Genomic DNA, 26,078 nt, shown 5'->3' with positions numbered 1-26,078 from the left:
CCCAATTAAACCGCAAACCATTGCTCCATTTAATCATTATTGCGTTATAATAGCGAATTAGGCAGTTTGCAAAATTATAATATTTACAATTTGGTAAACATCTCTATAGACGACAAATTAATTGCGCATGTAAGAATTCACAAATATTAAACGTTTGAAGACTGCAAGTATGGGAAAAGATATTTGATGATTATTGAAAATAAAAAAATTCAAATAACAGAATCAAATTGAATCAGATGTGTGATTACAAGTATGCACGCGCTACATATTGTTGCAGTTTTAAATTTATAAATAATTATTTTGCGCACAGCAGGGACTAATCACAAATTATTACGACGATACGTGACATACAAGTTTAAGAAAGGTCGTCCACTTCAACGTCCATTCCAACGTAACTTCAACGATGTGGAGGACACCGACCGACATCGGCCATTGATCCGCGGTCCCTGCGTGACGATGAGCTGAAAGTAGTAGTTGTGCGTGAACTATTGCTGACTATTGTACCGTTGACTATTGCTTTCGGCACGTCATCGCGTGAATTACATGTCCATCGCCACATGTCCACTGTCATACCGCGGCGCGGTGAAAATCACAAGCGAAATTCGTTGTCTCACGGAGTGTTTCTCTCCCTCTCTCTCTCTCTCTCTCTCTCTCTCTCTCTCTCTCTCTCTCTCTCTCTCTCTCTCTCTCTCTCTCTCTCTCTCTCTCTCTCTCTCTCTCTCTCTCTCTCTTCTCTAAGCGCGATTTCGCCGAGCGGTGACATTTAGCACGTGTAGAGATGGTATTTGGCGGATGGCCAATTATTTGTCGGGTCGCATCGAGTCGGAAACGTCGGCTCTCCGAAGCCTGAAATTTCTCCAGTGCCGTTAGCGCGCCGTCCACCGCCTCTCGAATGCGGCTAAAGGGGAGATCGGATGCGCCGTCGCCGTTCCTCTGTCATAACGCATTCGACGCCACGTATAACAGATTACAATGTTATACGTCGGTGAATCGCCTAGGTAAACACGTTGAATCAAAGGGGCAAGGAAAAGGGGAGTTATAACCGGGACGTGACACGGGTGAAATGAACGAGGATGGCACCGTTCTCTATCAATGTCACTCATCGATAGTTCTCTTTATAACAGTTTCCACGGCTGTGCGTAATTGCTTTTCTTCTTTTTCTACGCAAAACAAGTTGTTTTCTTCGACAGCATTCCTCTTATTAGATTAAGCGGAATATTCAGTTGCGTTAAATACTTTTTTTTCATTATTAACTTTGAGTTTATTAATTATGTGACCGTATATCGAGTCTTCTGTTTAGATCAAACAAGCAAAATGTACGCGACATTATAATATTTTTACAGCAGTCCTGCAGGTATTACATTTTGCATAGTCTTTATTAATGTTTTATCGGCATATGAAATATTATCTATTAATGCTTTTACTCTTCATATATTTTTACTCTGTGAAAACTGTGCTTTAAAATGAGTAATATTCACCTTTTATTACCTTAATACAGTATGCCACGTAATAAAGACATCCATAGCGCAACGGGCACCTTCACAAAGCGTAACGAAAAAAGATTTTTATGGAATGAAGGGTAATGAAAGCAAACAAATGAAGTACTTCGTCATGAATATGTATGATCTAGTTAGTGCTTACAACATGTGATTGTCGCAAAGGATGATCACACCATCAGATAAAGCGGGATATATTGCATCACACTCGCAACGAACTTACTAGTCGATTTTGGATCGTATCTACCGTTTGCCTGCTTCGAAATTTGATTTCCATTTCTGATAACTCATTTCCACGTTCAATCAAATTGCCAATCCGCGAGGTACTTGAAACTGTTTCGTTCTGATTGTCAAAACATGCAGATTTTATCGTGCATCCCCCACGGTTTATATCAAATTTTCCTCTTCTTCTCTTTCTGACAGTGATCTATTGCAATGGGTTACGTAAAATTTTTTACAGATTACTCTCTCTTCATCACATAAGGCAACATTTTATAAATATTATTACATTATTGTTGAATATTCAAGAATTCTGAAGAAGAGTAACGTAACGATGATTATTTTCGTCGGAAAGGAATCGACTTGAAATTGGTAGATGTAAAAGAAAGTATAGAAAAATAGAAGGTAATCTGTATATACGAATATCATACGCTTCCGTACTTGCTGGCTCAATGCAATTTGTAGTTGATGGAATTAGACTGTCGCGAATTTGCACCTGAACCGATGGTAAAGCAAGACAAAGGACTAAAACTACGCCACAGACGCCATTATTTGCATGCAAATGAAACGTTTATGCGAGAAGAAAAAATCCTGCTGATTGGAACGGGGAATCAATATAATGACTAACTCCTGTATCGAAGAAAGTAAATTTGAAATACGTTTCTGGAGCGCGTGTCCCGCCGAAATCGAAAAACTAATTGCGTTCTCTTACGCAAAAGGGACTGCAGCTAATCTGTATTACAAAGAGTTACTGCGAAATGTATGCCATTAATATGATAATTTTTACATTTTCCGGTAAGCGCGACATTATTTACACTTATATAAATAATCATGAATCGAGATGCATATTAACACGTGGTACATAATTGATAAGCGTCACGAATTTATCGTTAATATGATTTCTGTCAATAATTAAGTATGCAGTATTTATAGATTAATATTGTTATAATTATTACGTGTAGATACAATATAAAATTTAATTCTTTTTATTATGTTCCAACTGATGAAAATAAAAGCATTATGCATTTTACATTTGACTGCGTATCGTACTTGCATTTTAATATGATTGTAGAATCTACAAAACACATTTTCAGACAAAGAGCTTTTAATTTAAAAACATGAGAGCATGTAATTGTATCAAAGAAAAATTAATACAAGTCATGTTTTGACAATTAGTGCGTGTTTAATTAGCAATGAATTTAATAGCCGTGATTAATTGGCAATTGAATTTTATTGTTATGTTTATTAAAATAAAATTTTTTTTAGTTATTAAAATTACATAATTTTAATATTTCTTTTAGAATTTTTCGGTATGAAGCAGATAATAAATCAATTAATATATATTTTTAAATAAGATAAATTTTAATTATTAAATTGTTAGATTTAATATACGGCAATTTATAGCTCGAAATTAATATGAAATCTCAAAGGAACATAAAAAACAAAAGAAATACATCAGAAGTAAAATTTATTTTATAAACATAAAGCATTATATATTATATGTAAAATATTATAATTCAAATCAATGACAATCGATCTTGGCCTTGGCCTTTAATATAAATTATTTATGTAAATGTCTAGGTACAGGAATATATTTGGTTAATAAAACATTTACCGTGCATATCTATCGAGTCGATGTGTCTTTATCGAAGTATACCCATGTACATTTCGTTCTATTTATTCTCGTTTGAAGAGATCGGAGTGACGGAGAATGAAAATTATACATTACTACTGTGATAATTGTTTCTATAGCGACGTTTGTATTCATATACGTATATCTTGCATATCTTCCCGCGGGTACGCGCGTGGCCAAAGAGCTTCAGGCCCTGAGGGTCTGAAAGTTTGACGATGGGGAAGCGAGCGTATCAGAAACGCAGCAGTGCCACGAGTTGTTCAATGGCTCTTGTGTGGCTTGCGCGTTTCATGTGCTGGACACTGTCCAGTGAATAGTGATTCAGTTTTCACCGGCAAATTGCCATCGAGTACTACAAGCGAATCGGTTCGTCATGCTGCATTTCTCAGAGTACCGCGCGTAAAGTATCGCGCGGGATACTTTTTTTCATAAGTTCACACGCGATCTCGTAATTACCCGCGAGAGTTCTCACGAGTGATGTATGAGCGTGATAGATTTAAAATCCTTGAAAAGTCCAAGAAAACGGAAAGAAAAAAGAAACTCCTTTAAAAGAAAAATCCACCGGGCAAATTATATGAGTGAATAATTTATGTTATTTTTGTATTACATTTTTTTAGTATTATATTTCTCGTGCAAAATTGTTAACTATTACGTAGAAGTATAAATGCTAAACTTGATCCGTTTCAGACAACTTTTTGAAAAAATGCTGCCATGACAAATTACTGTTTAATTTTTTTTTTTTTTAATAATTTCCAGATTCTATCATTTCAGGTTATAAAGAATATCAAATTATGTGGATTATTTTATGATAAAATATATGCAAATTGTAATAATTAATTTGATGAATTCTTTAGCTTTTAACGATTTAATACCATTTTATTTAAAAATTTTGTATTTTTTCTTGAAATAATTATTTGATTGTAATAAAAATTATACAGGTATTTGCAATATTTGAGATAGATTGAATAAATATTCAAATATTAACAAAAACGTTGACAATTTAAATTATTTGGTAGTCATATTTAATACTTGGATACATTTTTACATAAAAGTCTATAAAATTGTTCAAAAAATTGTAAAACGGATAGATCTCATATATCGCTAAATATTTGACTATAACATTTTTCAAAATCTCGTTACTAGCTTTGAGTCATTTTGAACAATCGATACCTGCAAACTATTTGCTTTCATATATATATATATATATATATATATATATATATATATATATATATTGATCTACAATACGGGTATTTATATTTTATTACCCTTAGATAGGGTTGCTATCCGTCCTCTTTTCCTCGGACATTGTCCTCTTTTTTTTAAGGACATTTGGGGTCGTCCTGGGAGATTTCTGAAAGTATTGAAAATTTGTCCGGAAAAATATTATATGCGACTGGGGTTTTAAATATTTTAATTATTTATTTCCTTTACCGTGCTTTTTTCAATGGCACGACCACTTATTGAGCGGCTGAGTAACAATTAAATATAATAAAATTAAAATCTTATTAGACTTACAATAAAATACTGGTTTAATTTTTAATTTCAAATTTGTAGTTAATTTTTCTCGTGGAATTTACAGTCAATTTAAGAGTGAATAAATTGAATTATAATTTAAAACGATAAGAAATCTAGATATATTTGAGTACAGATCTGATTTATTTACACAATTTGGCAAAGAAGGAAATAATTAATATTTTACAGTAAAAATATCGAATTTATTTTTTTCTTCTTTCTTTTTTATTCTTTTAGGATTAAATGTTATATAAATTAATATGCGAAAAGAATTATTAGATTCAGCCAGTTTTTTCAATATATGGACGTATACAATAATAAATAAATAAATAAATAAATATTTCTCTTCTGTCTCGTTTCTGATAAAATATTCGTAACTTCCACATTGCACATCAATGTGTGCTAACCAAATTAAATTATATGAAGAGATAAAATGCTATATGTCCTTTATGTCAAGTAGCTATCCTGCAGATTTAAATATTTTTTAAACTTTAATTTTACTCATTATTTAAAAAATAGTATCACAAATTCTTTTCTGAAAATTAGCGTTCCAGTATCTAATGAGCAAATTTTTATGAAAACAAATTTAATTTTGTGCAATATAATTTGTGTCTTCCGTTAATTGTGCTTTTTAATTTTTTTTTTAATTAAAATTATTCAAATTAAGTTTGTGTATGTTTCATTTTTTATTATTTTGGACCAATTTTATATTTAAACCAAGAGTTGGCTTTTTTTAATACAGACGAACCAATAATACAGTTTCAAATTATTAGAAAATTATGCGGTATGTTGCGAAAAATTTTTAGATCAAAACATCGAGCCTTCCCATGTATGTGGCTAATCTTTTCTTGGAAGCAGAGCTCATGTTTTTATGTGAAAGCCGAAACACTAGAGTTTTTTTCTTTTCCACAAATTTTTTCTTCCGATTCTCAAGGCCAATCGGCTACTTGCCCCCTCCCACGGTTCGCCAGGCGACTCAGTACCATCGCGAACACGCAAGCGGAAGGTCACGTCGCTTGCGCTTCACGATCGTGCGTTTTTCTACTCGGTAAGTCGTCTTTTTGGTGCCGCGAGGTGAGATATCGTCGCGTTCCTCGCGTCCTCGTCGATCGAGAGTGAATTTCCCCGCGGAAGGCATCGCCGGGGATGCCGGTGTCCGGCGTACGCAACGGAAGTGTCGCGTCGCCGTCATTAATTGTCTCGTCTTTTTAGTGCCGCGAGACGAGATCTCGTCGCATTCCTCGTCGTCCTCTCGTCGGTCGAGAGCGAATTTCCCCGCGGAAGGCATCGTCGGGGATGTCGAACAGAGTCGACGACATAGATCGATGGGCAAAGTGATCACGCCCCTCGCCCTTCTCCCCTCCCGTCTGTGGGAAATGGGCGCAAAAATCGCGTGAGATTTTCGTCGCGTCGTGTGTTGTGACGTGTTGTGACGACGTGTTGTGACGTAGTTGGTGCACAACGGTCGTACTTCAGGCTGTACTTGACCGTCGCCCGCGTTCGCGTCGTGTCGCGGTCAATCTCCGTTCGACACGCAGTTATCCTTCCGCATCACGCGTTTCTTGGCGATTTGCGAGTTCGCGATCACCGTGGATCGCTCGCAAACGCCATCGGTGCACATAAGTGTTGTGATTCGTCGACGGGAGTGTCGTCCCAGGACGCCCAGTGTCCGGAGTACGCAACGAAGTATTGCGTCGCGTCGCTGCCATTGTTTCGTCTTTTTAGTGCTGCGAGGTAAGATCTTGTTGCGTTCCTCGCCGTCCTCTCGTCGAGAGCGAGTATCTCCACGGAAGGCATCGTCGGGGATGTCGAACAGAGTCGACGACATAGATCGATGGGCAAAGTGATCGCGCCCCTCGCCCTTCTCCCCTCCCGTCTGTGGGAAATGGGCGCAAAAATCGCGTGAGATTTTCGTCGCGTCGTGTGCACAGTGACGGTCATGTGTGACGCAGTTAGAGTTGCCATTCGTCCTCTCTCTCTCTCTCTCTCTCTCTCTCTCTCTCTCTTTTTTTTTTTTAGGCATTCGGAGATGTCCGGGGGGATTTTTGAAAGCGTTAAGAATTTGTCCGGGAGAATTATGTTTGTCCGGAGTTTTTAATAATTATTAATTTCCTTTACTGTGCTTTTTCCATGGCATCACTTATTGAGCGACTGAGTAACAATTAAATATAATAAAATTAAAATACTTAATAGACTTACAAGAGTATACCTTTGAGGCGAGGACAAAAGTTTCCATTGGAAAAAATAATCCGTTAGTGAAAATGGTTTGTCTCCTTCATTTTTCGGATCTAGTAGTGCTTTTTGTCGAAAATTATAAGTTTTGTCCCAATTTCTTAATACATCCATGGTTCCCGACTTATTTTCAGCCATCGAATGGCTGTTTACACTTCGTCTTTCTTTACTAAATATAATTTGGCAAATTAGTTTACCAATATTCTAGTAAAAATGTCTCAATAATTAATTATTATCTAAATCAATAAATTTAAATACTTTCAGATGTACTCGTATTAGGCACATTTTTATTATTGTCTAGAATCTAAATGTCTGTTATAGTTGCACCAAACCTCCTCAACATAAACTTCAGGTTTTTCACTTTATCAGTTAATTTTACTCTTACATTTTTTTTTATTTGGACTATTGACAAATGGCTCGTACGCATATGTAGTTCATAATATATTTTCCAAAATAAACATTATTTTATGACTCGTATTAATTTTAATTATTAAATTTTTTAACTAAATAAAGAAATTTTATCTCAATTTCAATTGAAAATAATTCGTAATAATTCATATTTTCTTAGATACGATGTGAAACTCTTTAAAAACAGGGCTACAAAAATGTTATAATGATAAAGATAAGATTGTCTATCCGGTCTGCAACAAATGTTACTATTGCATAATATTTTTTCAGTGAATTTAATATTTCCAATTCATTATGAAATACGCGCCACTTTTTTCAGTCTTGAAATACAGTTACTAGCTAGATATTTGTACTCACCAAGCATCTATAAGATTTCTTCCTTTTCCTAAATTATTGGAAATAATTAGCTTTTGCGAAAACTAATATCTGAATCAGGATTGGCCCATCCTAATTGAGATATTATTTTTCGCAAAACCTATATATAAATTATTGCGAAAATAATACATACCTTAGCCAGGACTGACCACCTTGGCCGAGGAATTATTTCTCGTAATAAATTATTTGCAGTAATTCAGGAAGGGGAAGGGGGGGACCTTACAGATGCGTTACAGCATCGAGTTAGTTCAGTGCATCATAATATCTAGCTAGTAATTGTTTCAAAACTGATAAATGTGTCGGCGCGGTTTGTAGATGCTACAAATATTAAATTTACAAAAAAATTATTATTTACCATCAAGATTCTCTCTTGGATTCTCTTGTAGACCAAATAATGTAATAATGTAATTTGAAAAAAATGCCGCTATTATATATAAGGTTGTGTTGTTCACGGTGTTTAGTTTAACGATTGTGTGTTCTAATATTTTTATTTTTTTTAGTTCAAGTACTAGAACAGCTAGTTATAAAAAAATCAATCAAATATAAAGAAGTCTTTACTTTTTTATATTTGATTGATTTTTTTTATAACTAGCTGTTCCTCCCCCTAGTTGTGTGTCACTTCTATTGTTTCTTATTATATTATAATTTTCGAAAGTTATTACGTGTTTATTATTAAACTTAATAATATTTTTTTTTTAAATAAAAATGAGAATTATTTAATATTAACGAAGGAATGTGTGTGTGTGTGTGTGTGTGTGTGCGTGCGCGCGCGCGCACACACACACACACACACACAATATACAAATATACACATATATTTACGTGAGTAAATATTGAATTGCAATTGTTTTATTGGATTTAGATGTAAAATAAATTAATATGAAAAGTATAAGAGTGTAAATAATTGACAAAAAGTAAAATAAAAGAAAAAAGGAGTTCGTAGGAATTCTAGAAATTTGCTGTTTGAAAATAAAATTTTAAATATAGCACTACAGATATGATTTTGTTAAACTACAAACATTTTAATTTTATTTTAATCCAAGAACATTCAATTGCAATGCCATAATACATCTTCCTTTTTATTTAACGTGATATTAGAATTTTCTGGAAACTTCGATTTTTCGAGGATCTCGCGTGTTTCAGAAATCTTATTAAGAATCCAACTGATTTAATTGTGAAAGATAAAAGCTATTTTAAATTCATAATTGAAAATATAGGGCACTTCTTATTTCTAGTCTTTGTATTATCTAATACTAGAGAAACTGATAATTGATAAAATATTTAAACAACGTTCTACATAAAATTAGAAGTCCTTTTACTCGTTTTTTATATATTTTTATATGTGACATTTTTATGTGTCAGTCATTTTAATATAAATTTATAATAATTATTATTTTGTGCCGACAGTATGAATGATATTTGTTTGATATCCTTTATATACAAGTAAACAGAAAGTCTCAGAGAATCTACGTACAGAAACTCGTCGAAATAATGAGCAGGAGAGTTTCGCCTTGTCTGTTTTCCTTCGCTTCCGTGCGAGTTAGCAAATTGAGCAACTATGGTGCTCATCGAAGCGTTTCGTATTAGCGCACATTTCATCGAGGTATAATGACAAGGCTACATTTTCGTGCTTCTCTGCGATACGAGGTTCCTCGTTTCGTGATGGTAATTTGAATTTTCAAGTAATTTCCGTAACGTGCGCGTATCATTAATAGATACCTTAACACTTGTTCCCCTTTCTTATCATCGTCATTACATTCCACCGGCCCAATATCTCGTGGAAGAAAGAACGCGTAACGCTTACCGCTCTCTCTCGCATCTCGCTGAACTTCTCTAACGCAGTATCTCGCGCGATTTCTAGTGTACCTAATGATATTGAAATAAGAAGGAACTTCTCGTGAAGATGTCCAAGAGGAGAAATCCGAAGCGGCGAGATGGAACTTACGTCGCCAACTTACTTACTAATCGAAGCGAATCTCTCACGCGCGTCTCCTTTCCTCCAGTAATGCCCTTCCTTCCTTCCTCCGGCGTCCAACTTTCGCTTCACACTCTTCCGCCACTTCTTCGTGGCCCTTTCCTCACTTTGCAGACTTCAACATTCGTGCGCACGCCCGGGGGTGCTTACTTCTTACTATTCCGGGGTACCTTCGAGAGCGCGGCTGTGAACTCGCTTCGCATCGATAATGCGAAACGTATATCCTACCAATGGGGTGGAGGCGAACCGATTTCTTGCAGGAAAAGGACGAGGGCGGGCTCTCGGAGCACGAAGACGAAAAAAAGGCACGGGCTGTCTTCTTACTGGAGACGTATCGAGCTGCGATTCCTTTCCAATTCTGAGGACAGGACGAATCTAAAGAGCGCCGGCAGCCGAAGATGAATATTAACGACTACCTGCCGGCATTTCGCTTTCATGAAAATGATTGGACATGGATACAGTGGAATTTCTAATCTGCTCGTTGTTTATATCGCTTGGAATTTCCGCGGAGAAATGTAGAATATTGGGTTCTCTCGAGGGTACGACCCTCTCTGATTACGCAATCAAGTTTTTTCTCCGAGTTACTTCTCGTAGGATGAAGGGATTTCTGGAATATTAAACGGAATATTGAACGAGAGAATCGGTTATTATTTATGTAACGACAAAGACTTCGGCAACTATAACATTTGCAATGTAAAAAGTGCAAACTGAGCCTCCTTGTTTTACTACATACTTGGGTTTTGTTCTTTCATTTGTTTTGAATTTCATGTTGATCTTATTTATAAAAACTCTTTTTCTCGTATGTATGCGTCAGATTCTCTGCTTGAGTGAATACGGATCCAATGGAATTTCTAATCTCCTGACCTCACCATATTGTCATACCGCGTGCACGTTATTATCGGTATCGATCATGCAGGGTAGACCGCTTGATTTTCGGGTTGAGCAGACGGTCGGTCTCAATGCGGATTATAGACTGCCATACCAATTCCATTACCTGGCTGCGCAGCCGGCCATGCAAATTTTTGTGAGCCGGCAGCACAACCGGATATGCAAATTTATCGGAAAAAAGGAACTACGGATATGTGCGATTGCTCGACTCGATTCGAAACTCACTACGATTTATGAATTATAATCGCTCCGAATATATTCTCTTTTATTCGCATACAGGGTCATTCCTTTCTCTCTCTATTTTAAAATTATTCAATCGTATCGATTCACTGTGACTTATTAATCAACTTATATTTATGAAAATGTCATCTGCATATTTTGATATTTTAGACGCGCTTTCAAGAGCTACTTTGTAATTTTTTTCAGTACAGTTAGAAATATAATTTCGATTTCAAAATTCTTATTTAAGAAAAAAAATATTTGCAATGATTAAATGATTTTATAAAAACAGAAAGACATAAAAAGATAATTTAATTTAATTTAAAAAATTTAATGTTAAAAAAATTTTTAATTAACATCTTTTTTTCTATTTAAGATAATATAATTTTCAATTTCACGAGACATATTTTACTGCTAAGTATGTAGGTTTCTTTTTTTTATCTACTATCCGTTTGTAATGGTTGAGATTTTAATTTTTTTTTTTTTTTTTGAAATTTTGCAGCTGCTTTATAAATAATTCAAGTACGCACGTGCCGTCGTGTACAATTTCCGTTATATTTGCTCGTATCTTCACGGCCGAACAGTATCAACACAGCAACTATTTCGAACTCGGAGATACGAGAAGAGTCTACCCTGTAGTATGTACTAGAGTCGACCAAATACACTCGCCAACGCATCTCAGATTTGTGATATATCTCAGCTAAAAGTAAGGTATGTATTTAGAAATCGTGTTAAATCAAATTAATTCGTACACATGTTACAGAATGTAGGTAAATTTAAATATGTGTAATTAGTAATTAAAAATTTGTCATTAAAAAGATCGTATACATATTTTACATTATTAAAAACTTGAATACTAAGAGGAAATTGGTATTTGTAACTATAACTGCGTGGTAAAATATTTATGGCACTTCACTTTTATATAACCTTATTATTATATAAAACGTATGCTGGTTACAGCAACTATAAATACATAATTGGCATTTAAAATAATTATAAATTATATATAAATTATGATAATTACAATTATTTCTTTGTTTTAGTATAATACAATTTGATAAATAAATTTTAATGGTTAATTTGTCACGTTATATTTTCGATAATAATTGTAGGCAAAATACCTCAAATAAAATTCGTGTTGAGATATAGCCTCTATTTTTCGCGGTTCAATAATCGGGTCTTGGGAGAGGATAACGTTAAGACTTGAGGGCGCGGAATTTAAGTGGATTTTAGCTCGTTTTGTCAAGAGAAAGCGACGTCAGCGTCGCGGTGATGGTATAAAGGAAGAACAGGGCGGCGCGGCGCGTATATTGCCGAAGGGATGGCGAATGGTGCAGGCGTAGACTCGTGCTAGTCCTAATGCCACGTTTACGCTTCTTTTAGTGCAAAGTAATGATATCGACGAACCAGATGTAGGCACCGACACCGTGGACGCAGATGAAATCCCCGATCTTGTGAGCGATATAGCCCAGGTTGCAGTTTTATCGCGTCTCCTCGTACGGATATTGCTGAGCGACTCCGACCCCATGAAATCCCGCTGTAATCGTAACGACGTAAATCGTAAACGCGAATCCTTCATTCGCCCCTCCGCGCGAACGCATTACCGGCAGAACCGCCGCTTCCCGGAGGAACTATCCGGCCGCTCGTAAACGATTCGCCCGTGTCGCGACTTACACGAGCTTTCGAGATAGAGATTTTTCCTCCCTCGGTGTGTATTCAGGACGAAGGTTTCGATCCGAGTTCGATCGAGCTGATCTACGATTAGCGGTGACGAGAGCGTGCCCCCGGTTACGGATTGAATTTACCAGCAACGACCGATTTCTCTAGGACGTAGGATATCGACATAAGTTTATTTAATAGCTCTTTCGGGAGGGAGTAGGAGGGGAGGCGAGATAAATCTTACTTCTGGCGGTGAGAAACTTTTAGGTGTATTCGGTCTTCGTAACTTTACGTTGTACCGCTTTCGACGTTGCTCTTTTATATTATTCATAGTCGCCGACATCGCTATGTTCGCCGATTCTTGACACTTTTTGAACACATGGTGGATTACGGTGATGTCGTATACAGGATGAAAACGAAAACGCTTTCAACATACAGGGTGTCCGTGAATTTTGAGACTTACCCAGTGTGTTTTGAAAATTCAAAATACTATAGCAAATCAAAATACTATAGCAAACAAATTTCGAAAAATTAAGTAAAACAATGATTCGTAGAGTTTTATGTATTTCAAAAAAGTAATTTTTGAGATATAAAGGCTTAGAGAGAAATTACAAATAGAGACAAATTTAAAATATTGTCGAGACTACGTTTGTACAATAATTGTGATTTATGAACGTACGACTGTCTAAACGTTTACGATTGAAAAATTTCAAACCTTTATAGTAAGTAAAGACAGATAATATGTTTAATTTATGTAGAACTTTTAAGAAATATATTTAATATTTCAGTATTTTCACATAAATACCGCTTGTACGTACGCACATGCAAACACGTCACGTGCGATGGTGCTCCGGTGACACGTTAATAAAACCGGAGCGTTAATTGCTGAATTCCTCATTGATTAATAGCGTCGGGGTCTTTGGAGCAAAGCAGGACCTAAGAGCCGACAATTTCAGAGAGAAATAGCTGGTCTCCGCGGATCTTTACACCGCGGAAATAATCCTGAGTCATAATCGGTCGCGTTGTTCTTATTTTATTATTTAATATTCCGCGCGCGCGATATCATCACGGGATAAAATGATGCGTCGCCACCGAGATATTTCATTCTCGCTGGAGTTTTAATTAATACCCAAACACTCTTGGATATATTTTACATAAAAATGGCTCTGCAAAGAATGGCCCTCGTCTGTTATGCGGATAAATAGGCGCTGACAGGCGCGATCGATATCGGCCAACAAGCGATTTCAATTACATTTTGTTACCTCTTGTAATGAGGCGCAGTTTAATCATCGTTGAATTACGCGAACGGGGGATATCCTCCGCCTGCTCTTCCTTCCCCTTCCCTCCCGCCTTCTCATGTACCTGTGTTTGTGTAAATTGCTGTTACCGACATTGTGATAAATGTGTACGCCACTCGCGTTGATACGATGGCACTCTTGCTATTAACGATCTTTATGGTGTCAATCAAATAACTTGGTAACTCGGCCTTACTCCTCCCGTCATTGATTAATGGTTTTGCGGCGAAGGATCTTCAGAAAGTTTTGCTGCTTTGTGCGCGCGCGTGGAGGAAATATGGTGTGTATAACACGCTCGTCCTCTCTCCTCTCCCGCCACCGTCTCTTCATAATCCCCTATTTATAAACCGCTTCATAATTTACAAATCTGTAGAAAAATAATGCGGTTCTTTATCAGCCTTAAGTAAATCTCTCCCGGCAGAAAAGCTCGCGTCCTGAAGAGAACTTCCTGATATCGCGTCGTGGTGATACTCATCCCGGAGGTGACGGTTTCTTAGACGCGATTAATAATCGCAAGACGCGACGATAATTGGCCTGTACGGTAATTAGGTTTAATTAACAGCGGTAACGGCATAGTTAGGCAATTCCCGTTACGCGAATAGAATTCTCAGGATGGCTCCGACTCTCCGCCACTTTTACGTTATTGATTACTTTATCACATAAAGCCGTGGAGATCGCTGACCTATACGTTTACGGTGAGTCACCCTCCCGCCACTCGAGGGGGAACGAATTTGCTCTCTGGCAACGACGCGACGCTTACGTGTGGCTGCATACGCGACGGGGGTTGGAAGTAAGACGGCGCATTAAATCGAAGTGACAGGCGCGTCGCGTGGAGTGATGCCGATCGGGAAGACGGATGCGAGACCATTTTCTGTAACTGGATAACGGCTATGCTTTTTCAGCTGGAACAATCACAGCCCCCTACGACGCGCGACGGTTCCTCGGCGACCGTACCCTTGATACGGCTGCGAGGAGCATAACTGTCGTTGGGCGGCGTGATTTATGTGAAAGATTGCGTATACGCCCGATACATTCATAGGGTCGCGGAACCATAAATGTTATTGTCGCTGTTAGCTTTATTACTCTTGCCTTGAGAAACGTTTCTTCCCGAAGAATCCGCCGTGTTTTGTTGCCCGTGCAAGATCCTATCTCGCGAAACTGCGACTATCGAGATTAAATATTCGCCATGAGCTAGAGATGGGTGGAGAAATCGTATACTATATTTTATGAAATGCCCGCAAATCAAAACGATACAAAAAGCTGAACTTGCAATATCGATATCACACGTGTATCGTGTATTTGTGTGAGTTGCCATTGTATATCGCAGTCAAATGCGCTTCTCGTTTTATTTCTCGAGTGCATTTCTCGTCTTATGATTCAGTGATTTTGCATTTGACAAAAGCCTCTTCTATATATTGTTAGACAAAAGGTAAAAAAAAGCATTCTTTGTGACCCGTTAATTTTGACTGCGTAACTAGGTCGTTGCGTTGCGTTGCTTGCATACAGAAAGAGTATTTACGCCTGCTCGCACCAGCTCCCATTTAGTTTGATCAATGAACTTTGTTCAGTTCAATAATATCGCGCGCGACTCGCGTATAAGCAATGCTTGACGACTACCAATTGTAGCAGCTATATAGTGAACTAATGTTCGTTCCAGTTCCACGATTTCCTGCTGTCGTCGGAGATGGTTGATCGTATTACTATCTCGGTGCTGTATAGATTCGATATCGTGACAAAGCGCCGATATATGACTTAGAAAGTATTCTTGCTACAGTGACAAGACTTTCTGTTTACCACCGCTCCTCGTTTCTCCTTTGAAAAACATCGGTTTTTACGGAAGCACGGTTGTAACATAAGTCGAACTTATGTGTTCGTTACAAGTTTAACGATAACTATTTATTCGCTTACGATCGCTGAGTATCTCGAAAACTTTTTGGGAAGATACACGGAGAAAAGAAAGGAAACGTCTACAGTTCGTCTAATGTTGATAATTTCCTAAGGCATAACGTATTGCATGTCGCAGAGTATGCCGGGGTGATAAGGTCGTAATACTATACAACATTTCTCACAAGTTGCGAAATTAAATTAAAGCAATAAATTACTGATATTTTGAGACTCAATAGCGATAAAATTAGATCCAATTTTGGGTTAAACTTATAGATATAATAATTTTATTATTACGGACAATGTAAGACTGGATGGCAGGAAATAATTAGACTTATTTTTCTATGTAGAAAAAGAGACGTAGACTATTATTTTCTTCTCGAACGATTAAAAGTGATTCTTACAGGTTGATAAGTTTACAATTAAGAGAGAAGTACAGCGAAGTCAAGTACTTACCGTGACCGTACGGCGGTGATTCGCCGGTGATCGATGCGATACGCGGCGTGTCCTCAGAGATTTCGATGTCCGCCGATTTCCGATAAACGTCTGAAATGGAGACCGTGCAGCGCAAATGTAAGTGTCCTTTACGAAACATACTGTTTGTCACTTTAAACTCGATCAGCGAGCTTACAGATAGTGATTCGTTTTCGTGAACACTTTCACGATGCCGTATTTTATATGGCCCATTATTCTCTATGATCTGAAACACAAGAATGAGGCATGATAAAAATTAATGTTTCATATTGATATACAAGATATTTTTATAGTGACACATAATATAACAATAATATAAAAGTTTCAGAAAAATATTTTTTCAATTTACATATAATATAAATCTTTTTCTTCTGGCAAGTTATGTAAGATATAACTTTTTATAATATAAAAATTACCTTAAAATAAAAATTTTTATCTTCAAATATGACGTAAATATTCTTGGAATAAATATACAATTCGAAAGGTACTTTGTTTCTACGTTTTGTCGAGCTATAATATAATCGTTCATATCTCAATAATTAATAGATCGTTTTTAGTGCTCAACTTTCTTTATTTTTTTCAATTTATATACAAAACATTTTTCTCATTGCCAAATTACATAAGAGATATTTTCAACGCGATATAGAAATTAGATGAGATTTCATTTTAGAATAGAATTTAAACTTTTATTTTCAAATATGGTATAAATCTTCTTGGGATAAGTACACAATTCAAAAGGCACTTCGTCCTTGTACATAATTTAACCAAAGCTATAATCGTTCACATCTTAAATAATTAATAGATCGCGTTTAGTGCTTAAGGAAAGTCCTTTCATCGTATATTCTATGTAACTGTGCGGGTATTGAAGTATCTTCCACATTTACTATCGTGTTCCACAAAGAGAATTATTATTGCTGTCTGCTAAAGATATGACGCGGTTACGTTATCCTTAATGTAGCTTTGTCTTTTGTCTTACTCATTTAACGTGACTGTGTCTTTTGTCTTCATGAGCGAGGATAAGATGGAAAAAGGAGGTACGCAATGGAGTCGCTCGGTGTTATTACTCCGAGGAACAAACGTGGATGCGTATCGAGTTTAGCTACAGTGACGTGATTCTATGTGATACGTGCACTATAAAATTTCATGGACTATAAAGTTAGCATCGACACACACGGCTCTTTTCGAGAGATGTGCTTTTGACTTTTTATGTATACCTTTTCCAACGTATCGCAAAGAAGGGCAGCCCGTTAGCATTTCAAAATAGTTTTGTGGTTCATCAATTTACAATTTTACACTAAAGCGCACGTATATCTCTTTATAATACATACTTTCTCAAAGAAATAAAGAGAACAGACCTCTATTGATACACAAATAATTCAAATTCAGAAAATTGGAATTTAAACTCTGAATTGAAAATATTTAATGATGAAGCACAATAGAATATAATACAAAACAGAGATATGCAGAATAAACGATTAATGAACTATCAAAAAGTACTACTAACATGCTTAATCTTATAAATTTGACTTGATGGAATTTTTCTGGTGACATTCTAACTTCTCTTCAGTGTTTTAAATACGTCTATAAAGTTGTTTCTTATCTTGCACTAAAATTAATATGTAGACTAATGTCATCTCTAACGTACGGCTAAAATAATTAAGGGAATTGAAACGTTTCGAAAAAGATGTTTGCTGAAAGTATCATTTTTGTCGCTTTCGAACTAATATACCTCAATGTCAGCTGTGCGTCGTAGCAGAAATATAAATGTGTTGTGTGATCTGTAATAAATACACATGAAGGGACCTTATTTTATGTATAACCGAAGAACTACTTTCAAGAAGAATATATGACCGAGAAGAAACGAATTTGTCTTCGATCGTCCGCTACGTTATGAGAGAACAAGAACACCCTGAGAACTCCGAAGGCGACGTTATCATTTGTAGAACAAACAAGGACATACATCATGTCCGCGGGCGTACAGTGTCACGTGCGGATACAGGCTACATCCATAAAGCATAAAGCATAAAGCTGATGCCATCACAGATGCCATCTTCTCTCGCACCTTCTTTTTTCCTCTTCTATATGTCACGGTAGTACCCGTGGTGAAATTCTTACGTACGTGTAGCTGCGAGTCTAAAGTGCATTACGTGCAATCTTCATATCTCCAAAAGCGGGTTTTGATGACGTTACTCGCATAGGTGTCCCCGAAGTGCGGGATTGATTGACACATTGTTAGTGCTATGGAGTTTCGGTTGCGGTTTGCTTCCGCCTCTCTCATTGTCCTTGCGAACGTAATATTCTCCGCTTGCCGTGCGTACATTTTCCACATAGCATATACATTCCTACGATGCATTGTAGATCTTGTATTCCACAATAAAGCTACTATATTTGTCTCTATGTCTGAAAGCGTATATGTGGATGGAATCTAATATTGCGTGTAGCAACTAAATTTATGCTTACGATTGTATATATCTAATTTTGAGAATACATACAATGTTTAATTTTTATTGTATAAATCATTGTGATTTATACAACATAGAGAAACAAAACTATTAATTTGTAAATCTAAAATTTGCACTATTAGTTAATTCACCACAAAAAGTATTGTATAACTAACAAATTATTCTTGTCTACTTTGTTTTTCGTTATAGTAATTAGATTATTTATTATTGCTATTATTTAATATTAAAAATTTTTTAATAAATGTACATACGTATATATATTGACTGTATAATTTATTACGCAACAGTTTTACGAATATTTCCAACCGGCCGGGCAAGAGAACTTTCGAAATGGAAATCAAGCGCATAGAAAACGCAGTAAAAGTCCGAAAATTGCATTCGGGTCTCGAATTTACGAGAATGCACGTGCTGTGTGACTAGGGATTATTTGCCCGAAATATTGGTGGATGTTTCATATGCCGGGGCAAAGCTTTCCGGTAGAGCGCGGGAAGCAAGGCGGAAATATTGGCGGCGAGAAAATATGAGCGAAAACTTGATTTGAGATAGGTGGAACCGAGGTAGAGTTTTCTTGGCAGCGGATCAAGCGCATACTTATATACCTATCTACGCGGACAAATGTATGTGTTAGTTATATACGTACTTGCGAAAGAGAAAGAGAAGAAGAAAGAAGAAGCAAAAGAAGAGAAAGAGAAGGGTTAAAAGAGGATAAGCAGGTGATCAATCGATGAAAACGATTTTCTAACTCACCGGTCTCTGCATTACATAAAATCGTTGCGTGATAAGAGTTTTTTACGTTTTCTAAATGGACAAGTCTCGAACGAAATTCCCAGGAAAAGGAAGATACCCGGCTCTTATCTTTGTTCTCTAATTTCGCTTCTCTTATCGAACGTAAAAGTCGTTTAATTATCTCCATCTCGCACGGTTGTTTCCGAATTAACACTGCGCTTCATGGTATTTTAAGTATCAATTTCTAATGGTTTTTTTGAAATCATGTTCATTAAAGTTCATGAACGTAGTGAGTATTTTATTTCGGTGAAATTTGGGATGTGTTAGTAATAAACAAGTCAGATCATAAAAAAATTAAATAAGTAAATGTAGTTTTACGGTTACAAAGTAAATTATAAATTTTTCATGGCATTTTTGTACAAAAATTCACACAATGTTTGTTTTTATAATATTATTTTATAATATTTGTTAATACCTTCTTAATATGAGAAAAAGTCAGACTGAAATAATTAAAGCATAACAAATCAGAGATTTAACAACGTAATCAAATACAAATTATGGTTGGAAAATTATCTCGTTAATATACATCAAAGTACATCGATCAAAACATTAATGTATTTATTGATTACATTAACGCGTGTTGTGCGCAAGCAAAATGTAGAGGTGTTTAAATATTGCCGCATGAAAAAATAATTGAATTGCGGATGAATCAACAAAAAATATAGTCGTAATAAAGGAAAAGTACCCAGTTAGGACAACTACGAAGGAAGTTGTCAACACGGTTCTAACGGTGCTTAGAACCAAGAAAAGTAAGTGGGGTGATACACGTCATGGGGATGACGTGGAGGGCGAAAACCGAAAATAGAGAAGGGCGACTTGTGCACTTTCGGCCGGGATGCTTTCACCAGGGTGGGACCATTGTTCCTCTCATCGCCGGAAATGCGAATTTTCACTTACGCTCGTCCAAACACGGTCGTTGCTTACTCCGCTTGCTTACTCGTTTTATTCTATAAAAGCCAAGTGATTCAATTTCACGCGCTCTTCCAAACTTCTATTAAAAATTGCTTATGCTTGTTTATTATTACATGAATCAAATTGAAAATTTTTTCAACACTCGTTTTAACACTTCGATAATATTTTGTCCTTAATATATAATGTTCAATATAAATTTATATTATAATTTTTGTTATAACTTTAATTTGTAATTCAAATTAGTACAATCTTTTGCTTTATTATAATACGTTAAAATTATGCATATATACACATATATATATATTTCTTTGGATATTTTTCTTTGCAATTTATTGCAGTACAAGAGTAAATTAACAAATAACTTAAAATAAAGAAATAATATTATTTGTAAAATAATTATCGTGTATGTAACCATCAATGATATTTTGAATCTTTCTCGACACCATATTATTATATAATTTTAAAAAAATTAGTTTTAAACATTATACAGTGTGTAAAGTTACTAAATAATATAATTTCAATATGAAATTAAAATTTTATCTATACGAATTAAACAGTAAATCAGTATACAAATACATACATGTTGAATAGATATTTTGTAAAATATATATTATGAGAAATGTATTAAATAAAAAGCTATCAGCCATTTTATTATTCATATTTACATGGCTGGATTATTAAATTAATAATGAATCATATCAATTTTTTACAAGATATGTATTTGCAATGTTTTTGTCCATCACGATATAAAATGTTATCTTTCTGAGCGAGACCGTTGAAATCCGAGGCAGTAGAAATCAAATCCAGCAAGATTCGTACGGATACATTCGCACATGGTTGAAGGGTACGAGTGCCTGGTATGCAAATAAATTGTTATTTCGCGGCTTTCGTTAAATCAACTAAATTATTCCGTTAAATCGCTGCGCCGCCGTTTCGCCACGCTGACGTTTTCCCAGTTTCACTGGCCGAAAGTGAGTTACGCCGTTTCAATCGTCAGAATGAAAAGTGTCAAAGGACGGCATAAATCTGCTCGTTCAAAAACAAAGCGCCCCGACCTCTGAAAACGAATATTCAGTGGAAAATATCACGCCTCCCGTACTCTGGTTATTTAAACCAATGGTATTTTCTGCGAAAGCAATGGATCCGCTCGTCAAGATAAAGGCCTACGTTATTGACTTTTTCCTATATATATATAGCATATATCGTTTTCTTAAACGCGTTGGTATTTTCTCGTCAGTTGTGCCGATGCGATTAAAGCTAAATTAAGTCATAAAAGCAGGTTCATAAAATATTGCGAATGAAAGTACATAACGGCATAATTAGTTAATGCAGTTAATACCGGTCTCGAGGAAAATTCAACGGGATGCAATTTAGAGAGAAAGAGAGAGAGAGAGAGAGAGAGAGAGAGAGAGAGAGAGAGAGAGAGAGAGAGAGAGAGAGAGAGAGAGAGAGAGAGAGAGAGACAAAGGGGTAATAGAAAGAAGGGAGACAGAATATAATAGACAGAAAAAGGAGAATGAGAAAGAGGGACAGATACACTTAAAACACTTAATTGAGGCGTTAAAAATGAAACTTCGATCGATACATAGAGCACTCGACAATTGCAGAAATACGGATGAACGACTGTACACTTAATCCTCTCACGGCCTGTCTTTCACTCTTCTGCTACCCCTTTCGTTTTTTGTTTTTTTGTTTCCCTTGATACGCGCTCGTAGCTCGTCTGACGTTGCACTCAACAGGAGAGCTCTACAGATTACTAGCGTACGGAGCTTTTCCACTTGAAGGTTCCACGAGATTTATCTACTTTATGGAACGAAAGGCCCAGCACGTCTTTATAGTTAATCACGCGATCGTATAACACGCACGTATCTCGTTTGCCTTACTCAGGTAGTCATCCAGTAACACCAGTAAGCTGTTACAATCGTGCACGGTACTATATGAACATATCTGTATACATATGTGCGTATATTGCGAATTTTATTTTAATTAATATTTTTATTGTGTCAAATTTTGTAGTATAATAAATATATAATAGTTATATATACGGATTCTGAATATTTGATCCGTATCGGAATTCTCGCAAATGAATACTTTTTAGGTGAAAATATATGAATAATGAATAGCGATAAAGCGAGCCCGATCTCGTGCCTATAGCAATAATTTGACTAATGACAAAATGTATGTGTGTTTTGTTATGAGGGCGATTCAATAGAACATATATTCAATCAAACGCGAGAAATTATGCGTGGAACTTTTCGTATGAACATGATGAAAAATATATTGGAAACTTTATGGTGATTGAAAAAATGTATGCGACAAGTTAAACACTATTGTGCGCGAGGTACAAAAGGTATTTACACGCGTATGTGAAACATATTCAAAATATCAGAACATTCAAATGATAATTCGCTGGCGCGGTCGTTGTAAAACGACGACGAAAATCAGACGTGTTGCAACGCGGAATTTAAATTTTTTTTACGAATTAATTTTGCATGCTTCATAATCCATTTCGTTGAATAAAAAAAAAAAACTTTATTGAGAATACGTGATTTTGATGCACTGTATCGTAAAACATATTTCACTTAGTTTCTCTCGTTCTATACTATACGAATTGATTATCAAATAACTTATTACGTTAGAATTAGATTAATGCAGAATTTACATACGAACTGTTTTTTTTTTAATGCTACAAGTTTGTTTTTAATATTAAACATAAAAGTAAAAAATAGAAAGAAGTAAAAAAGATAAAAGTTTATGTAAGAGAAAAGCTTTAACTCTTTTTTTTTAATTGGACTTATATCACTTAAAATGACTCGTATGTAGTTATTGAGAGATTTTTGCATTTGTATTTATCAAGAAATAATTCACTGACAAAATGATTGGTCACATCTCATGTCATCCTAATTAACGTCGATGCAGATTAATAACCCAGAAACAAAATTCCATCCACGGATTTAGTTTATTGACAATCCTGTCGACCATGCGAACGTGCACAGAATGTTTCAAAGTGACAGTAACTATAGTTCATCCTTTATTAAACTTCGATATTAAATTATGACGGTAAACTGGGGATATCAAAGTTTATATAAAATACAAATAACATATCTCGATGGTCTTTTATAGATTGAAAAAATACCGAGGCTGCAAAATTTCGTTTCTCTATTTTTTGTCAAAATTTCTCCTCTGCAAGGTATTTTTTTTTGCGTTTGTGACATTTAGTTATGCCATTTGAATTTTGCAACTTTTCGACTACATTTTTATCAAAGAGATTCTTTATATAATATAATAACTGTCTCTTTTTATTTTAATTCTAAGATTATTTCTCTCTTCGAGATAATCGATCAATTTGCATACGATATCACGTAAGGGCGCTATCCAAATTCAGTAGAAGCGCTACGGTGTGCCGCGTGCTGAACGCGCGCGTCGATTCTTTCATGTAAATCCCGCGGCTCCGTACCTCGATATCAGTGCAGTTCGGGGAGAGAAGCCCCGAGTAAGCGATAGGAACGACGGGATTGACGTAATGGAGCGGGGCGAAACAGAATGGGATAGGCGCAAGCTTCGGGTCTTCCGCCGTGTGCAACTCTAATCATCCAGTAGGGTCACGTAGCTACGACTACGTCGAGACGTATATGGGATAAGAGGGGGAGGGTGAAAGGAGGCGAGAGGGATGTCGAGGCGATACTTACGACTTCACCGTTGAGCTTCCATGTAACGGCGGGGGCGGGCCGGGATTTGCCTGAGGTGCAGTTCGCCCGTAGTGTCTCGCCCACCGTTATGCGCTCCTTCTCGGTACGAATCGCAGGATCCGTTTTTGGGGCGTCTAAGGCATAATAATTATGTCGTTTAGCACATGCGACTGCTGCCACGGCACTAACTCGACACCTGGCGACACGCCAACGGCGCCGGGGGCGTCACAGAGCGCACCGGAAACACTTGAACAACGACCCCGTCATGCTTGCTGCTGACGACTACGGCTAGTGTTTCCAACGTGTCCCCCGGCACCGCGTTTTGTTTAATTTGTAATCTACGTCACGTCGTGATATCGCTGCAGAAGCTGCATGCGCTTATTTGATTTACACGAGGTTTTCCCCCACGCAAAGACAATTGAGTATAATAATTAATGAATAACAATATTTCTTCAGATATCGCGATTCTTGAGGAAATCATGATAAAGCATTTAACGTGATTATTAACACTCGATAAACACGTTTTTTCTTCGTTCTTTTTAGACGCCCTTTGTTAAACATCTTTGTAATTTGACACTCTTTTGTGTAATTTTCTTATCGTACATCATTTTATTTTTCTATACTTATTTAATAATAAAATAAAATAAAACAAAAATTTATTTATGTATCAAAGAATTACAAACATAGAGACGAAGCATAGAACGTTTGCTTATTGGAAATGAACGGTATATATCTTATCGGAGCGTTACAGAGCACATCGATTTTGCTTAAATCCGGCTGATTACAGCCGATCGCTGAATCCTCCATATTGTGCTTATGAAATGTTGTATCACCGTTTTGCGAAATCGAGAGGCGAGATAAACGCAGAACGCGTGTACATTTCGGATAACGCCGGGACGAGAGCGATTTATCTTCGACTGAAGTAAAAAGTCGGAAAAGAAACTCAACGACACGCGCGCGTACTTACCGACTACTTCCATCCTGGCCCTTTCGATCATAGTGTGGTAGGAAGGGCTGCCCGCAGACACCTCGCACTTGTAAGTCCCGGTAAGCTCCCTGGACACGTCCACCAATGTTACGTCGTGCGAGTTCGATTTGGAGACCTGTAAAACGCGAAGCTTGATGTACCGTGCTCCACCTTATGCCCCGTTCCACTCTCTCCATTTTCCAGATTCGCCGGTCTGCGAATCCGTCTCTTCCACTCGCAGCCGCTCTCTCTCTCTCTCTCTCTCTCTCTCCTTTTTTTTTTAAATTTTCATTGCGACGGTTCGCTGCGCCGTCACGAAAAGTTTCATCATTTTTCACGACGTAAGGGTACGCGTCGATAGTCAGGGGCGCTTTATGTACGCTGCGATAATCCCTTATCCCTCCATCACTCGGCAGTAGCGATTCTCGCGCAGATAATTTTGCCGGCATAAAGTTATTTTCGCGTGATCTTGTAATACGAGAGTTCACACGGAACTTTAGCAAACGTCTACATTTTCCAATGTTGCTTACCAATTAAACTTCATGCCCGGCGATCCCGAGGTCGGGAGAAAGTTTGTCGAAAGCAGCAAATAAGACGCCAGGGAGTATTCATTACAAACGGTTCACCGCTTCTACAGTTATAACGTTTCTTTTATTCTGTCTTACGATAAGGATGTCGCGATTACAAAATAGCAAGATGACAGAAAAGTACTATAAATTTTCATTGAAATTGGTTATCAGTCGTGCTTGCACTTAGTTAGTCCCGTCGCGTCCATTGGTCTGGATGGGGAAGGAAAGAGACGATAATAAGTATCGATCGTGCATTCGGGCAACTTCGCTAAAAGCGCGGATCCCGTTGAAACTGTCACTGAGGAGTAACGTTCGCGAGGATTCCTTTCAAAACGACGTTCTTTGGAATGCTTTTACAGGCGTTTGAAGAAGCGCGGACTAAGAAGGGGGAGGAAGAGAAGAGAAGACTCGACGATGCTCT

At 36.6% G+C, this 26,078-nt stretch overlaps 1 protein-coding gene across 1 annotated transcript in view; it reads right to left on the bottom strand.

Moving 5' to 3' along the window:
* Nucleotides 1-26,078, bottom strand: part of LOC105834776 — a 100,719-nt gene that overhangs the window by 5,761 nt on the left and 68,880 nt on the right. The window contains exons 3-5 of the mRNA XM_036295099.1: nucleotides 25,089-25,224; nucleotides 24,122-24,255; nucleotides 16,255-16,498 (exon numbers count right to left, since the gene is read on the bottom strand). Of these exons, the coding sequence (XP_036150992.1) occupies nucleotides 16,255-16,498; nucleotides 24,122-24,255; nucleotides 25,089-25,224 (514 nt within the window). The remainder of the gene's footprint in view (nucleotides 1-16,254; nucleotides 16,499-24,121; nucleotides 24,256-25,088; nucleotides 25,225-26,078) is intronic.

The sequence above is a fragment of the Monomorium pharaonis genome, chromosome 1 (assembly GCF_013373865.1).
Source record: "Monomorium pharaonis isolate MP-MQ-018 chromosome 1, ASM1337386v2, whole genome shotgun sequence".
Taxonomy (NCBI): domain Eukaryota; kingdom Metazoa; phylum Arthropoda; class Insecta; order Hymenoptera; family Formicidae; genus Monomorium; species Monomorium pharaonis.
Note: the sequence above shows the minus strand (reverse complement) of the source record. Positions and strands in the feature narration are given on the sequence as shown.